The sequence below is a fragment of the Triturus cristatus genome, chromosome 3_1 (genome assembly GCF_964204655.1).
Source record: "Triturus cristatus chromosome 3_1, aTriCri1.1, whole genome shotgun sequence".
NCBI classification, from domain to species: domain Eukaryota; kingdom Metazoa; phylum Chordata; class Amphibia; order Caudata; family Salamandridae; genus Triturus; species Triturus cristatus.
The window spans coordinates 451,074,065-451,092,569 of record NC_140583.1 but is presented as its reverse complement, the minus strand read 5'-3'; the positions used below and the strand labels follow the sequence as shown (position 1 = coordinate 451,092,569).

At 41.2% G+C, this 18,505-nt stretch overlaps 1 protein-coding gene across 1 annotated transcript in view; it reads right to left on the bottom strand.

Moving 5' to 3' along the window:
• Positions 1-18,505, bottom strand: part of HDC (histidine decarboxylase) — a 211,196-nt gene that overhangs the window by 104,305 nt on the left and 88,386 nt on the right. Inside the window, exon 2 of the mRNA XM_085644258.1 lies at positions 11,077-11,249. Within this exon, the coding sequence (XP_085500384.1) occupies positions 11,077-11,249 (173 nt within the window). The remainder of the gene's footprint in view (positions 1-11,076; positions 11,250-18,505) is intronic.

The following is an 18,505-nucleotide window of genomic DNA, read 5'->3' as shown; positions in this document are numbered from 1 at the left end:
TTTTGTCCGGGATACCACAAAATCAGACACAGATGGTTGATCCAATTATGTAGGAACCTAGGTACACGACACTGTAGTGAAATATTTAGGCTCCTAAAATACAATACTGATCCCCCAATTGTCTATGCTGTATCCTGTTTCTTAAGGTCTATGTGGTGGGCACGAAAAGATTTCTTAAGAATTAGTAATGGATCTAATACTGACTGATCTTTTTATCTTTTTAATATAACGGCATTTTTTAGCCAATCTTTTTTTATCTGGGTTTTAGCTTTTTAATCTGTTTTGCAAAGTTTGTATATATCTGCGTATGTTCTTTTATGGTCCACCGACCGAAATAAAGAATATAAAATGGAATGGAATTGTGAGCAGAGTGTTGATCCAAAACCCGCTCTAAACCTATATTGGATTAAATAGGTTTGTTGTGAATAGACAACTAAAGCTGTCTGTTGTTGAGACCTTAAAATATGTGAGTTTTGAAAGCCTATGCTGTGCATCCTAAATGTCAACACCCTACTGGCCAACTTGCAGATATACCCCAGCTATGAAATGTATATGGTTCGATACTCCTGGCAAAGATTGGAAATGCCCTAAATTGAGATTAATTCTTCTGTTCCTGAGTTCGGTGCAGCACCACTCACCCGGTACCCACAAGTCCTCCAATTCCATCAGTAGTGGCTTCTTCAGTAAGTTCAATTTTCTCGCACTCGTGCCCGTGCTCTATTCCCCGTAGCCATTCATCACTAGCATTCACACATCCCCTTTCCTCCTCAGCACGCAAATTATTGTACCTCCTGTACTTCCCACTCATCGGGCTACACAGACCTACGTCTCCATTAAGTAAGCCCTCCTACTCATATTGCATTCTATTCATAGGCCCCCCATGACCTAGCCCTCACATCCCTTCCTTACTTCTTCAGCTTACGCCACGTTCATACGAGTGAATGGAAGGCCTGCTCCTGTCTGAATAGTTTCCTCTGACATTCGCCTACTCTGGCAAGTATTGGCGCCATGCTTCGCTCTAAGACTACGCCTTCTCATGCTCGTTTTCTTCTCACATTAACTCTATACAGACTCATGCCAGTCCCGATTATGGCCTAGGGGTCCCCACACTGCACACATCTTGACCGAGTTAGTAACACCTCTCCCCTTCTGCACCATCCTTCATTGTATATATAGCTCCACTATTAATGCATGATTATCGCACCAGCCGCATGTTAGCCCGATTGGCTCCGCAAGGGCTCTTTCTTTCCTTCATCGTGGAGTTAATTCATTTCCCACGCACAACCTCATCTTGGAGTTACTGGCATTCCCTTTCTGCACTCTTCTTCCGTGTACAGACATGGCTTGACTCTATGCTCCTATTAACTCTCCTATTTGTGTAACTGTCCACTTAGTAGGAAGCAACCGTTGCTATTATGCTATATGAATTAATTCACCAGTAAGGCAACAGTAACTGGTTCTTATGACGATTTTCTTAGAATTGTTAAGATATAAAGTTTGTTTTACTTGTCTATCTCGGGACCATTGTTTGACTTCTGGTTTTCCTCTTAATAGATTCTACCTGCTCACACTTGTCTTGTCCTGATGATGATCTCACATTCATGAGATCGAAACGCCGTCGACCTTTACAACCAAAACTCTATTACTGCAACTAATTAATTTGGAGTTTTGTTTAGTGTTGTTGTCAATGCGATGTAAATTTGTAATGTCACAAACACCCCTCACTTCACGCACTTTCACTATTGTGTGAGCACCAGAACTATTATCAGAATTACACTATGATACTCCGTTTATGCTGTTAATAAATGTGATGTCATACCAAACCTTGTGTCCCAGCATATATTGCATAACCAGTCCTACTTGGACTGCTTTACTTTGTTGTACCTGACTAACACTGTCTAAAATAATTCAGTAGCCTAGGCTACATGAGGACCTAAGTGGCCTCCCCCTGACCTTTGTTCTCCAAAATACTAAACTGGAGCTGAGCATCATGGCAGTAGCACGGGTGTAGCATGGCAGCAGGATGAACAGAGACCATCAAAGCAAACCAAAGGCTATAATCAGAAGCTAATTTTTTATTTCTGGAACGTAAGGTTGTGAGATTTTAAAAAAAGGAGATCAAATGCCATTGTAAAGGTCACTTATGTGGTTTCAAGAGTCCATAAATGGACTCAGTCACTCCCTGGAAGTCATCATTCTGATCATGATAAGCAGTGAGCTACACTAATACTTCCTGCAAAACATCATGCAACAAAAAAAGCAATATTAGGAGTCATAATGAATTAATGTTGTCAGGTAAGTATTAAGTTAGCTTCAGGGCTAGGGTTAGTTTCATGAATAGAGTTTGGTTAAGACTAGAATTAGGCTGAAGGCTATAATTAGGTTCAGGGGTATGGTTAGTTTTAGGGTTGGAGTTAGGTTCAAAGCTAGGGTTAGGTTCAGGGCTATGGTTAGGGGTAGGGTTAAGGTTAGAGTTAGGGATCAGTTTGGAGTTTTGGGCCAGGACTAGGTTTAGGTTTACAGATAGGCTTGTGGTTCAGTACTAGGGTTAAGCTAGGCTTATCGTTAGGTAGGGTTTTGTGTTAGGGATAGAGTCTAGGTTAGATTATGTCATACAGTATAAATGTTAGATGATATTATGGTAAAATATGTAAGCCATACTAAACACAAAATGTATAAGTTCAACATTTTGAACAAGACATTTATGTTGCATGATTTTTTTGTTGTAAATAATGTGCCATATATCAGAGTACACCATCATCCTGCATCTTGACAGCAGAACCTACCTGTTTATATGCTTTAAATGAATCCCTCTTCATATTCTTCCATTTGGAATTGTTTATTTCTTCTTCATTGTAAGGCTAGCCAGCCAGCGATAGGGAGGGAACTAATACGTCATGGTGATAATCACCTATTTGGCTGCCTGTGTTTAATGTACTTCATGAACCTACTGTGTCACCTCTATATTAGTAGAGGTACATCTCAAACAGACTGCTATGTTTTAATGTAAAATTACAAACACTTCTAAATGGGGCAGCTCCACTAATAATGGACAGCACCAACAATTCTCAATAAAGCTTCCCTTCTAGTAATGGGCATTACCAACACTTCTGAGCAGGACTGCTCTGCTAGTCTTATTTAAAATGGCGTGCACGCTGAACATTACAATTCAGCAAATTAATGGCAGTGCTCCACAATGAATGTCAATTATGAGTTTGCAAGTAATGAACAAAGTTTATTTTATGTGCATTTGTTGTTAAATCACTTCACTATCTATGAGGGAAAGTTACCACTATTTTTTACATTGATTTTGGAATTTAAAGATGGATTCCATATCATTAAGAGGAACTAATATTCCATTGTTGTTGTTCATTAAGGAAACTTGACCCTTTTTGGAACATATTAAATGGGTGTCCAAGATGGCGCACGTAGTGAACGCTAGCAACACATCATGTGTGGGCTTCACTTCATATAATAGGTGGGTTTTAGAATCGTAATGTTTCTGTGTTGACTACTGTTAACTTTATTTTATATTTTTTTGGGAGTATATATGACTGTTAACCCAAAAAATGGATGATCGGTGGTGATACATGTTTTCGGTCAATCCGAATTGCACTGGATATATGAGTTATTATCTTGGCTATGAAAAAAAATACAATCTCTATAGGCTTTTTTTTAAATGAATTACTGTTTTCTTTTAAAGTTCTTTATTAACGGTGGCTCCAATGTGATAAGATGAACTTTATATGTGTAAAATCCTTTGGATATGAAATGGATGCACAAGTCTTGTGTATAAATAGTGAACAGTTTATGAGAATTTAACGACTTACAAAATATTGCTTAGGTAGAAGATACCGGCACTTGTTATCTTATTTATCCAGCCTAGTCTTCTGACTACTATTTGCAGTTTGTATATAGTAAGCGTTATCCCGGTCATAGGTTGATGATTCGTTTTTTAATATTTTGTAAATATTCATGTATTTATCATGATTTTTTGCAGCCGTGAAGAAGTTCTTATGAACAAAACACGTTGGCTACAGCAAAAAATTGGGTCATGTTAAAATGAATGTGTAGAAGTACATGAAATAAGCATTTCCATTTTATATTTCACATTGAATCATCGTGTGAATGCAATAGCACTTCTAAGTTTGTCTTTATGTTCTTATGTTGGTTTTTCTTTAAACGGGAATCTGACTGATATATATAGAGTGCTTAACCATATTCTGATAGCTTTGAAATAGACACATGTTTTTATCTTATGTTGGGGACGGTGGTGGTAGGTCCCTGGTTTCATGAACTCTTTAATGACTGTATGTAATTCTCATGCTTCTTATGATTACTATTGGATATGTGCTTCTGATTGCTAGTTCCTCTGCGACCAGATTGGGAGGTATTTGTTTAGTTATGTATTCTCTCTTTGTTGACATATTTGTTATTCTACTTGTCTCCAAGTGTTATCATGGAGTGTGTTAACCAACCTCTTTCCTTTCTTCTGTCAGCAAAAGAGCCTCCTATTAAATAGAAAATACATATTTAAAGGCTATTAAGGCAACAGGGAAAGCCCTGAAAGGAAGCACAATTTAACGTTTGAGGGTTCATTGAGTTTTAAATACCAGCCCCCACATGAATTGCTAGCAGGAGAGAAGGCAATACACGAGTACCAAAACATCATAACAAATGTTACATTTATTTTGTTACCAAACCAAGTTTGGTTGTCAAAAGACACAAGTTTTTCTCCAGCATGAATGGTCAGAATGAGTCGTATACGCATAAGTGTCTGGTTTGCGCATATTGGTGGTATATTGCTAATTTGAAAACTTTACCACACAATTGATAAAAAAACAAATTGTTGTAACATGTTGAAACAAGCATGTTTAACAGCAACTTGTGCCCTGAAAAATCCATCCTTAAGTACAACGGTTCACGTGGTTAAAAGTATGAAATAGTCATTTTCATCATCTTGAGAGTTAGACAAGAGGGAGGGTGATACCATATAGGTAAATGGGAACAAAAAAGTTGCTACAACATATAAAAAAATAAGTAAAACTCTTTAAGTGGAGCGTTTTTTATCAAAAAATTTGTTTGGAACGTAGATACTCTTCAAACACTTCAGCGGGATGTTAGTGGCTGGCAAGAAATGCTACCTGTAAAGAATGTGGAAAGGACAGGCATTTTGCAAAGGTCTGTTAAAGTCAAAAACAAAGGGTCAACAAAGTCAATGAGAACCATGAGGAAGAGTATGAGACTGAATGGAAAGGTATAATCTTAGTGGGTAGTGGTAATAGGAGAGACAGAATCACCTATATACAAACATAGCAATGGATGGGTGTTTTCTTATTGTAGTAGTTGACCTCAGGCGCATGCTTCACTATGACTGCCAAGGAATTCTTTAACCAACACTGTGACAGCAAGAAGCTGGATTCTCCTGACTAAGTGCCCATTTCATATAGAGGGCACAGTGTAGAGCTACTGGGATATTTCAAAACCATACTGAAGTTTAAAAAGAGCGATAAACAAAGGAACGTTTTTGTGGCAAAAAAGGGTTGAATATTTTAGGCTAGGACCATCAGGGGTTGTTCGCGATGGCTTTTAAACTGGGGCTGCAGAGTAAAGTCTGCTGGTGGGAGATTGTGAAAGTGGAGGGTGCTTTGAGTTAGTTGAACAATTCAAGGAGGTGTTTAGAAATGAATTAAGGAGATAAATGGTTATCAACATAAGATTGACGTCAAAGAAAATGAAGGTCTGGTAAAACATAATATGGGATGAGTGCCTCATAGTATTAAATAAGATTTGCCTGATGCATTAAAGAAAATGTGTGCTGAAGGGGTAATTGTATCCATTCAATCATCACTGAGGTTATCTCATTGGTCATAATGTAAAAAGGTTGAGACTACTAAATGGTTTAGCAAAATTGATTTGGCATCTGCCAAACATTAGGCTGGAATTAGACCTAGAATCTAAATCTCTTACACAATTTATTTCACCTCTGGGCACATTCAATATATAAGGATGCTCTTCAAATTAGCACCCACAGCTTCAGTTTTCAGAGGCTAATGTTTAAAGTTTTGGATGCTAGCGAATGTGCGATCTCTTTAAAGGCCTACATCTTCATAGCTGGTTAGGAAAATTGCGACATGGAATTTAATGCATTAGAAGAAGAAATTGTATCGGGAAAAATTCTGAAAGCAAGGAATCCTAATGCCATGTGTTATTATTACTGTAGATGCTAGTAAGTGATTGCGGTACTGTCTCGGAAATAAGGAGAGAATGACATGACCATTGAGTTTGTAGCCACAACATTTTATCAAGCTGAAAGACTATAATCCTTCATTGAAAAAGAATGTCTCAGACCTTGTTAGGCCTTTGAAAAATGTTAAAACATTTGTGCGGGGTAGTACATGTTTGCAGGCCACTAGTCATAAGTCTTTAGTCTTTTATATTGAATAGAAATGTGGTCAAGCATCATACACCTACGATTGTAAGATTGGGGTCAAAATTGTTGCTGTATCATTTTCAAATTATCCACATACCAATTGGAAGGCTTTCAGATCTGATTAATTGTCAAGGGTGCCTTTACTTTGTAAAGAAAACATTGAGGAACACGAGGAAGAAGAATGTCTGACAGTGGTAATTGATTTGATAAGGTCTGGTTGTGTTCAGAGGAACAGTGGTTTGAGGCCCTGAAGAGGAATGAAGATTTGAAATTGGTACAAAATATATTGGCCAGAGGTGTCAATGAGAAAGATCAGTAACCGGCCACATCCAAGTGTTCACCAAGGTTGCTGATTAGCAAAATTGTTATTGGGGGTGAAAAATGTGTTTCATCTTATAATTTGCAAGAAGAAATGTGGGGTTGGGTCATGAAGGGTACTTTGGTTAGATCCTTACTGTTGGACTTGGCCCTCACTGGCCGGTCACCCCCAAACTTGTTACCTTCAACCCTCCTGTTTTGCTGAATTTGTTTTTTTGGCATTCGGATTCTGTGCACTTTACCACTGCTAATCAGTACTAAAGTACTTGTGCTATCTCTCAAAAACAGGAATCTCCAACCTTTCTGGTAATGAGAGCTACTTCTGATCAGTGAAAATCATTATGAGCTACTAAGGGCCAAACAACGTGTGGTTACCAGATACCCCACGGCCAGCTTTATTAACTTTAAGCCTAATGTCTACTTAGATTATTTGTACTATGACAGGGCTGTCATGTGTGTCAATAAGAGCATGGTCTGTGGAGATGCATGAACAGGTGGGTGTATGAATGGTATATATGAGTATGGGTGACTGAGAGACTGTGTCTTATGTATTGAAGGCAAAGGACTTACTTTTCACCATGTTACATGTATAACAACAAACATGCTAATTTTTTTAAATGGGAGAAAATTAAAGTGCAGAAAAATGTTCCATTATAAATTTCTCCCACTTAAATGATAGCTATATTTTTCAGTATGAAATATGTGGGGTCTACCAGCCATTGAAATGGGAGAAAATTAAAATAAAGGGTTCATCATTAAGTTAACTCTTCGTTTTAATTGTCTGCCATTTAAAAGCATTAAGAAATATTTTGTTTTCATGCTCCGATATTGAGTTGACATCAACTTTCATTCAATAGTTAAATACATCAGTCATTCAGTTCTTCACCTCTGTGCCCCACTCTGGGTCATAAAGCAGAGTTGAGTAATGATCATTATGAGGCCCTACTGTGTGCAGCTGTAGAGGCCTGACTACAATAAACACAGGTGTCTGTAATGTAACCCTACCCTGCCTTTCTTTTTTAATGAACTCCAGGCTAGTAAGGTACTCTGAAGGTGTCAGGTGAGCTACCAGTTGGTTGGATTCACCTTCTCTAAAACATGCTAAAATTGGCTTACATCTAATTCTAACCATCATTTGACTTATAATTGGCATGTAAAGTGGTACTTAATGTAGACAGGGACTGTAAATGAAATGCCACAAATGGGCCTGCAGCACTTATTGTGCCACTAACTTAAGTAGTCCCATAAAACATGTCTCAGGCCTGTCATTGCAGCATGTAGTGCAGTTTGAAATTGTCAATTCAACCTGGCAAAATAAACCTTTTGCCTGGCCTAAACCATTCTTTTAATACAGATATGTAACCTCTAGCGTAGGCCCGAGTTAGCCCCTAGGGCAGGGTGCAGTGTTTTTTAAATGTTGGATATGTACTTTAAAGTTTTAAATTTCTTGGTAGTGAGAACACTCTTGTATTTGTTTTTTATTACTGCATGGCCTACCTCTCCCATAGGATAAAATTGGGTTACCCTATTACATTTAATAAGTGATAACTTTTGTTTGGGGAAATGCGGAAATGTCATGTTCACAACCAAATTAATTGTAATTTGAAACCCGCTTTAATGGTAAAATCGGATTTTAAGTCACAATTCTGAAAATGCCACTTTTTGAAAGTTAAATATACATGGGGTGGGCCCTTAACTCAGCTAGAATGGGCCGATAAACACTAGACAAACAAAAACTTCTATCTGGCTATTTCGGAGGTTGCCACTAATTCAAGCAGACTAAGACCAAACTATCTAATAAGATGGTCAACATCGTTTATTAAGTCATAATTGTTCATTATTCTTCATATTTTCATGTGTATTTAAAAATGACAGAATGCAAAACACTTCAAAAAATGACATAACATCAAAGCAAATTTAAAGCAACAATCAATTTGCAAACAGTTATTTTTGATTATACCAGTCAGTAGCACACAAACAATAATGTGAAAGGTAATCCATACCAACAATTTCAGAATAGCAACTGTGGATTAATGACCAAAGGGGAATGAGCATTCCAAACAACAGAGAATATAAATTTTTAGTACATTATTTTTCCTGTTGTAAGAAAAAATGTTAAACTAAAATTCGGCCCCTTCTGGTACTTTATGCCAATGCATTGGCATTTTCTTCTAACCATTTGACGCTGGGTCACATGACTACGTGTAGTTGGCTGACAGACAGTGGCACAAAGGAGGACTGAAACTTTTCAGACACTCACCCCCAGTCACAGATCTGGGTTGAATCCATCATCGTTCTTTAGCTCACTTCACCACTGGATTCAAGCTAGCCTGGCTGACAAGGGCTGTTAGCCCGAAACCGGTCCCAGGATGCTTGTTTCCAGTCCAGGGAAGCCGTGGCTTGGCAGTTCGGGTTGGACTGTTCCCATGAGGCACAGGGTCAAGACTGATTTGCATATAGCTGTGTCTGAACTGGGATGGTGAAGTGAGCTAAAGAACGATGATGGATTCAACCCAGATCTGTGACTGGGGGTGAGTGTCTAAAAAGTTTTAGCGCTCCGTCCATCATCTCCTTGTGTTTGCTTTGTTCGCCCTAAGTTGGCAGGGTATGCCCAGAGATGGGTCCGTTGCTCACTTTGCCACTGGATTCAAGCTAGTTCATAACCTAAATTACAGAAATAGATTTATTTTGGTGAGTTATTATAGCAAACGCTGTGAGGTGCAGTTCATACCAGAACCTAACACAAGATCAGTAATAAAAGTTTTTAAACAATATTATGAGGGAGGGTTTCCTCGCAGTATAGAACAATGGGCTGCAGTCTACATCCAGGGAGATCATGGACTTTCACTAGAAAGCAACATAAGCCATCACAGGAGTACGCTATATATCACCTGAAAGCTACCAGGATAGCACAGCGGATGAACAGAATGTCAGTTAAGTCTGTGTTGGGTTAAGAGAAGCAAAGTTGGTATCAGTAAGGTGACTGACAGCAGGTTATGGTCCTATCGTGCTAGTCCTGATACGGATACAGGTTTTAGTCCATTGGAAGTCCTATTAGCAAGAACCTCTCATCTAAAATATGTCCAAGATGAATGGGGGATTAGCATCAGAGGTCAGTTGATGTGAGCAGGATGGATATATACGTTTGTCAGGAAGCTGAAAGGGCTCAGTCCAAGTCCCATGATCAGTGTGATAGAAGAAGGAATCCCGAATAATATCTGTGTAAATGTGTGGTTTGGTTAAGATTAAAGGTCTGGTGTTCAAAGGAAAACAACGAGTCCCAATTTAGGGAAGCGGCTAATGTAGGAGAGGTGCATGGCACTGCTGTGAGTATTTTGGAAAAGAACAGCAATAGTGGAACTTGGAAAGAGTTGCTAGGGTCAGAGTAAAAGCAGAAAGGACATACGGAACTTAGTGGAAATGTTATCCATGAAGGGAGGGGGAATATACAGCTCTGCAGAAGTGTCAGGACACGCAGGACGTCTGATAGGTTGGTAGCGGAGTGATGCTGTAGGCATCGACACACCTATTGTCGTTCAAGTGTTAGCCTCTGTTAGTGCAGTAAATCCCACACAGGAATGTTTTACTTATTAATACAGTTTTCTTTTGCTGGTACTCAAACGGTATTATAAATGTGGATGTTTATAATTTATTACTTATTTGTATTTTTATTGTTAACTGAGCTTTTATTATTTTTCATGAGATTTTGCTTACTTTAATAGTAGTCTACATCATGGTTAACAGCTACACTGACACCCTAATAAAATTCTTGTGACCTTACAAATCTAGCAATGTATGAAGCTAAGGCAACGTTGGGTTTTCTAAGTAAGGAGCTTCTAAGCCTGTTTGCGTCCCTGGCGCTGTTGAGGGGCGACAGCGGATAAAAGCGCCTTTCATCTATGGGGATGTCATGCCTTTTTGTCCCTGTGCCGTAATCACCTTTCCCACTTGCATCAATAGAATGCACATTCTGGCTTTAATCTCACTACTTAATAGTACTCCACAGTACCAGATATAGATGTAAAATTGCCACGAGGATAAACTGAGCGCGGTAAAAAAAATTGTGTTTAAGTAAACAAGAACTAGGTATAGTTTCCAAGTGAATTGTTTTTCAAAAACACACAACCGTCCCCTTTTAGATCTGAGACTGGCATGCTGAAGATGTCATTCTCAACGCGCTTCCCTTGGTATCCTTTGTGAAAGGGAGTTGATTCTCTGGGAGTCGGTGCAAAGGTAACAGCTGTTCGCGACAGTATCCGTGCGCGCGCGTTCAGCTGCAATTGATTACGACCTTCCTTCTAAGACAAATGATGCTCTGATCTTACCCCAGGCATGATGACCTCTTCAATGTCACCGAAGATGCGCTCCCAGCTCTCCGACTCGAAGGGCGCGCTGTCCGGAAGGAGGGCGCGCATGTATCCGGGCTCTACTTCGGGGTTGACGCGTCTCTCCCTCACAGTGCTCAGGTACTGGCAGATGTAGTCTACGAGCTCCTTCCCTGTTGGTGCAAAAAGGACATTGATTCATCAAGATCTTAACATGCAAATCCTTCCAACGCCCAGTCCGAAAATGTATTTAAATGTATCGTTGTTTTTCATATAGCAGTTACTAGAAGGCGCAGGATAGCGCCATGCTGTCAAATAGTTTTATATCATTCTCAGTGGCGGATGCCAACTATAGAGTGAGGGATGGGGGGGTTGGGGAGGGGGAGTATAGGGAGGCAGACAAATGGGTGGTGGATTTATTAACTAAATTGATGCATTATCGATTTAAAGCTAAATTATAACTTTAAAAGGTAATGTAATGCATGTGGGACATACATGAACACAAAAAATATATGCAAAACAAAGGAAATATAAGTCACTTACCTTGCTACACGTCCTCCCCGGTGTTCTTCTCTGCTCGGACCCAGCCAACTCCCCTAACCAATTCTGGCGCTGCTCTCATGCTGTTAACCAGCATTAGAGAAGTGCCAGGATTGGTTTGAGCAGCCTCTTTCAGCACTCTCAAGAGCAATGGAAGCCTATGCTTTTTCTAACTCAGCTGTCTAAGATAGAGGGGTTCAGAGAGCTGTAAAAAACACATGTCTTGCTGGTTGTCGCAAGTTGGCTGGCCAAAAATCCACGCACACTTTAAACTAGTGAACAGCCAGCTCACCACTTCTCCCTACTGCTGCTGCCACTCAGCAGGCCCTGCCCCATCCTGACACTCCTCTCAGGACGTAGGTTTGCTGATTTAATCAAAATCTAAATGGTAATAATGTTTATTGCCATTTTTTTTTCATCTGGTGGCATTTTAATTAGTGGGGCGACACTCCTCCACCTTCCTGGAGGAGCTGACCCTGAGTATTCAAAATTACATATATAAAATATTTCTATAAAACTTACATGACTGCAGTGGCATAAGAGGGGGGTGCGGGCCGCCCCGGATGTCATCACAGAGGGGGGGGGGGGGTGACAAAATGGCAAAAATATGTTTTAAACACATATTTTTGCCATTTTGTCAAGTTGGGGGTGACAAGCGTCATCACTGAGGGGGGGGACAAAATGGCAAAAATATGTGTTTTAAACACCTATTTATTCTTGCAATTTTGTCAAGCCGGGGGTGACAAGTAATTTTCTGCACTGGGTACCACCTGACCTTGCTATGCCACTGCATGACTGAACACAGGATCACCACGCTGTGCATCTTACAATGCCACACATAAAATGTAAAAGAGTGTAAATTAATATTACAAAACGATTCACTATCTATCTAATAAAAAAGTTACAACAAAACACTCTTAAAGACCAGGGGCCCAGATTTATAGATATTTTGCATCAGGTTTGTGTTACCTTTTTGATTCAGACCAGACGCAAAATCCATTTTGGTATTTACAAAGCAACACAAATTGTGCTGCTTCGTAAAAAGAAAAGGAACGCAAGGCAGTGCAGTGCACTGCACTGCAGTGCCTTGCAATACTTTTTATCAGGGAGGTGTTCCGTGGGTGATACATGGGCATTCCCGTGCATCCTACCCTGGATTTTGACAAAACTCATTTTTACACAGACTTGCAGACTGCATCTGCCCCAAAATGGTGCACCTTCCAGAGGCTGGCATAACAAGGAGAAATATCTTTATTTCTCCTCACTATTTCCTCCTTGAATGTGTGCTGCATCCTGCAGCACACATACAAAGATGAAATACCCTCAAAGGATAGTTTTTGTGTAGAAAGGTAGCCCTTTCTGGACAGAAACTATCCTGACCTTAACACAGACACCCTGGTACTATGGCGCAAGGATGCCTGTGTTGGCGCTAGGCAGCCCCAAGTGCCCCAGAGTATGGAGCGAGCAGAACTGCGGCATTTCTTTAAAGATATGGCACAGTTCTGCTCTCACCTGCATCACATAATGCAGTGCAGCAACTTCTCTCTCTTCGCTGCATTGCGTGAACTCTTTGAAAACATGCCCTCAGATGCCTGGAGTGTAAAAATGGGTTGTCAGTTACTAGTGGAAGGCCCACAGGTTTGTTATGAACAAAATTCAGATACACGTTTCAGAGCTATAGCCAGTGATATTGAATGACAGTCCATATGTAAAAAGCATGTGAGGGTAGTGAGAAAATCAGTCTAGCCTTCATCAAACGATACAGCGCCCACAGACACAGATTTACACTGTATTGTATTGTACTGCAACATTTATGTATCACTTGTGGGGCAGGGATGCATTTACCTACAAGTCCAGTGTGATGCACCTTGCAGAATGTGTGGTTGGAAGGGTGCTGTTTCCATGTTGTGTGTGATGACCACTGAGATGTAGTTATCATGTTATGGAACGCAGCACTTAGCAGTGTGATGGATGAAGAGCTGTGAGAGAGAGATGCACAGTTTATGGCTTGGAGTAGTCTGCGACTGCAGGCTCCTATTTGTTGTTTCTTATGATCATGGCCCATTTAGCTGGTCAATGCACCATCTTGTCACATCTGAGCTGTTTGTTTAAAAGTTCATGGTCCTGAGCAGGCATGGTTGGAGAGCTATATGCTGGGGAATTTGCTGGAATACATTTTGTTAGTATTAACCGATATCAAATTGTCATTGTGAGATGTAAAGAAGCGGTCATATTATTTAGCTAGTTGGGACCTGCAGAGGTGGAGTAGATTAGAGTCCTCAAATTGGCCAGCTGTGTGTGGCAGATCTATTCAGTCATTCCATGTCAGTCCTGTTGGTGATGGCTGGAACATCCATTGATGGCACTCAGCAGGCTCAAAGGCAATATAAAATCAAGGATGCGGATAGAACACCACTGTTCGCACAAGGAAACAGGTTTGTTTTGATTACATGTTCTATAACACAGTGGTATGCATACAATAGTTCCCAGAGGCACAGCAGAGCAGCATGGAAGGAGGGCTGACCAGTTACAAGGGGTTCCTATTAGCATTCCGGAGCCTTGAACAAAGTCAAAGTCAAAAAGCTTTATTTCGATAAAATTATATCATAAAAGCATTGGTATGCGGACATATAAAGTGCAATACATCAAAAGAGTGGGAAAAACTTAATGACGCCAAGGTACAGAATATGACAATTTAAAAGTCAATTTGGAATATATTCATTAAAACATTTATGCAATAAAAACATGTTAAAAAAGAACTAATTGTTATAAATGTAAACATTTGGCCCTAATGTTCCAAGACCACCCGAGGAATTTTGCCACACCACAAACTAGCACTGGGCTGGTGTCGGAGCGTAATATTCTCAGTGCAACCCAGTAGTTCGACGTGCCCAGCAAACGACATACAGGTCCCAACCATCGACTTCTTGGATTTTTGTAGGCTGGGCATTCGAACATGATGTGTGCCGTATTTTCCACCAGCCCACTACAGCTCAGGCAAGTGGACGGAGTTTAATGGGGTGGCTTCCATTTGCTCATATACTCGCGGGTTGGCAGTGTGTCGAATCTAAATTGGATGTACAGTGATCTGTCTCTGGGCTTCTGTACAAAATCCAAATACGGCTCGAAGCTGACAGCCTGTTTATGCATAAAGAAAGCTTTGGTCAGGCTGCCTAGATTGGGACTACTAGATTCCTGAATGTCTATCCATGTCCAATAAGCTTTCTTCAGGACTGTCTTGCTCAGGGGTGCACCTTGCTCCCAAACTTCACTAAGGCCTAACGACAAGAGAGACTTCTTAATACAGCGTAACCAAGTGATTTTGTGGGACCCCGGGGAATTTATTATTTCTCTTAAACCCTCAGTATATTTTGCTAATTCAGGGGTACGCCATAATCGAGCCCAAAAGAGCAGGGGACGTAATCTTGCCATGTCTTTTATCGTGTGTCTACCCATATCTCTAAAAAGGGGCTTGAGTGGGGTTCCCCTTGGGAGTGAAACCAACTCTCTCATAAATTTATTTTCTGACCTGGAGATGTCCTCGAGATTGTCGAAGCCCCAAAGTTCGGCTCCATACAGTGCCGAACCTACAGCTTTAGCCTGATAAATCACCAACGCGGGAGCGATTGGTCTGTTAAGCGAGGTACGATGTTCTTTGCTAATTGTTCCCGCTGCCCGTTTATGATTTAGCAGCATTTTGTCAATATGGGGTCTCCAGCTCAATCTATCGGAGATTCTTATACCAAGATAGTCAAATGTTTTGACAAACTCCAGGGGTACACCATCAAGCTTAAGAGTGACATTAGATGGTTTTCGTGAGCTAAATGAGAGAAGCTTGGTTTTTAGGGTATTAATACTCAAGCCTCTCTGGGTACAGTACAAGTGAAACCTGTCCAGGAGCTTTTGCAATCCTACTGGGGTTTTGGAGATTAACAAGGTGTCGTCAGCGAATAATAATGTGGGGACTCGATCACCAGCCAATGCCGGGGCGTCAGCAGGGACATCTTGTAGGAACTTCACCACCCCATTTACGAACAGAGAAAAAAGGGTGGGGGCCAATACGCAGCCCTGTCGGACACCCCTGTTTACAGGGATCTTTGCAGTCTTCTGAGTCTGGCTACCCCATCTCACCTGGGCATAATTGCCTTCGTGTAACCGGACCAGGAGGTCGAGGACAAGGGAGGGCAAACCCAAAACCCTCAAGACCTGCCATAAGCGATCTCGGGGGACTAGGTCGAAGGCGGTCTTCAGGTCTATAAACGCCAGGTGGAGGCTACCCCTACCAATCAAAACCACCTTCCAATATAAGAGGAGGAGTCTGAAGACCTGATCGATTGTACTTGTATTTGGTCTGAAACCCGCTTGATAGTGGGAGAGAATATTATTCTCGTTAACCCATATCAGGATTCTTTCTAGCAGGACCCTGCCAACGACTTTCTGACCAGCGTCAATGAGGCTGATGGGTCGGTAGTTGGCAGTGTCCTCCCTGGAACCCTTTTTGAATATTGGAATCACCTCGGCTCCTTTCCAAGATTCTGGAATGGGCGACCCCTTAAGAAGAACATTAAGAAAAATAGCAAAATACTTTGCCCAGTGTTTGGGGTCCGATCTATACAGGTCACCGGGGAGACCGTCGGGTCCAGGAGCCTTTGCTGGGACTATTTTGTTAATGGCAATCTCAACTTCCGCCTCTGTGAAAGGATCATATCCCTCGGGAATGGGGGTTAACATTGCAGTAGATACAGCAAACCGGGGGCTTTGGGTGTCTTCCCCAGAATAAAGTTTCATAAAGTGATCGAACCACTCCTGGCTCGTAATATGGTTTGGGATTACATCGGGGTCACAACCTCTTGAGTGTCTGCAGAGGTTCCAGAAAGCATTTCCATCTTTGGCCAGGCTCGCAGCTTTGAGAGCCAACCAACGGGATTCCTCCCAGGCTTTCTTGGCTCCCAGCACTGCCTTTCTATATTCTTTCCTGGCAGTTCGGACTTGGTGGCAATCACGATTTTTGACAGCGAGTATTAGATTATTCTTTTTTTGCCTGCACTCGGTATTGTACCAAGAGTCTGGAGTTTTATGCTTAATGGAATTTCTAAAAGAAGTAGGTGCCCAAAAGAGGGACCCAATCATCTCAACTGTATCTTTGTAGATATTCCCAGCCCTAAGATACCCATCTGTATCGTCACGTGCTCCCTGAAGTTCCGTAATTTTATTAAATAAAATCTCCTTGATGGCCAAAAGTTTCTGGTCATCAGAGGAGATTTTAGACCATTTAAGGTGTCTCTTGGAATTTTATGGAGTGACTTCCTTAGTGGACATGATAGGTCTAGTATCAGAGCTTAGTGGGTCGAGACACCAGGGACTCTTTATGGTCAGACACAAGGGGTTATGATCACTATCGACAGTGGGAGTTATGACCAAATCCACTGCATTTGGCCATAGTCTACGGTCGATCAGGATATAATCGATTCGAATAGGGCTGGACACTCTATTAAAAGTAATAGCACCTTGAATGTCAGATGGCAATCGGCCATTGGCGGCTCTCAAGCCATATTCCAGTGTTAGTGCATTCAATTGGATTGCCATTTGGGTCCATTTCTTAATTGGGGGTATTGACAAAGGTGGTATGCCCCATTGTGCATCCTCAACCTCTATCTCCAATAAGTCTTCGGAGGCCAGGGGTTCGTAGGTGCAATTCAAGTCACCTGCTACCAGAATGAGTGAGTCAGATGGACAAGAGGAAAGAGCGTCTCCCAAAGTTGTGATAGTCGGCGACTTGCAGCCGCCATGGGTACCTCGGATGTAAACATTAAAGAGCTCGATGACGTGCCCACCTTTTGACCCTCTCAAGGATAGATGAATCACGTCTGGTGATATAATAGAAAACTTGGGAGCCCTACAATTAAGTGCAATATTCACCCTTATTATAAGTCCTCCTGAGGGACGCCCTCGCCCAGTGGATATAGCTGGGGCACAAAAACAAGTATAGCCAGATTTGTGCAAGGGAACCAGGCTCCAGGTCTCTTGAAAGATACATATGTCCTGAAGATCAATGTATTGGTTCCAATCTGGGAGAGAAAGTTTATCTCTAAGACCAGCAATATTTCATGAAATTATTTTGAATTTGTTATTTGATGAATGGAGCGATAGAGTGGGCAAGTCAAATGGTGGGGATTCGATCTCAGGGTCCCCATGGTTAAGAGAGGCAATGTTGACAAATGGGCAATGAATCGATTCTGCAGTGGCGCTAGGAGAGCGGCTGGTAGGTATAGACGGTTTTTTAGATGAATTGATGACAGGTGTTAGTCAGTCAATGTTATCAAGAAAGGATTTATCTGTTTTCGTTGGATCTAGTGTCCCACCCCTTATCCTAGTTATTTCGGGAAGGGTAGGGGGGAAACGCCTGAATTGTATAGAGGATGAGTCTGGGGAGGATGATCTGAATTCAAGTGCTAAAAGTCCCTCTGCCACTGGATAGCTAGCCAGGGTGAGCTCAATGGTATCTGTGTTGTTATCAGCTGATCGTCGTCTATGGGCTCTAATTATGTCTTCTCTTATTAAAGACTGGCAACCCCTAGTATGGCGAATCCAGTGGGTGACCTTGTTTTTTAATGATTCCTCATCCTCACGCCCATTTGCCTTGGGGACGCGAACCATAAAGACCGTAGGGTTATCATTAACTTGAGAAGTTTGTGTTTTATGCTGCAATTGGGTTAAAGGGGAGACAGAAGCTCTGTGAGACGGATTAGTCAACCTAGGATTATTATGAGAAGTGGAAGCCACTTGAGGCTTCGTTGGAAGATTGCCAGGAGTAACCCCAGCTCTAAACAAGGGGTTATTTTAGTCGGTTTGGATATTAGGTGGGGAAGGGAATTGTCAGTGTAAGTGT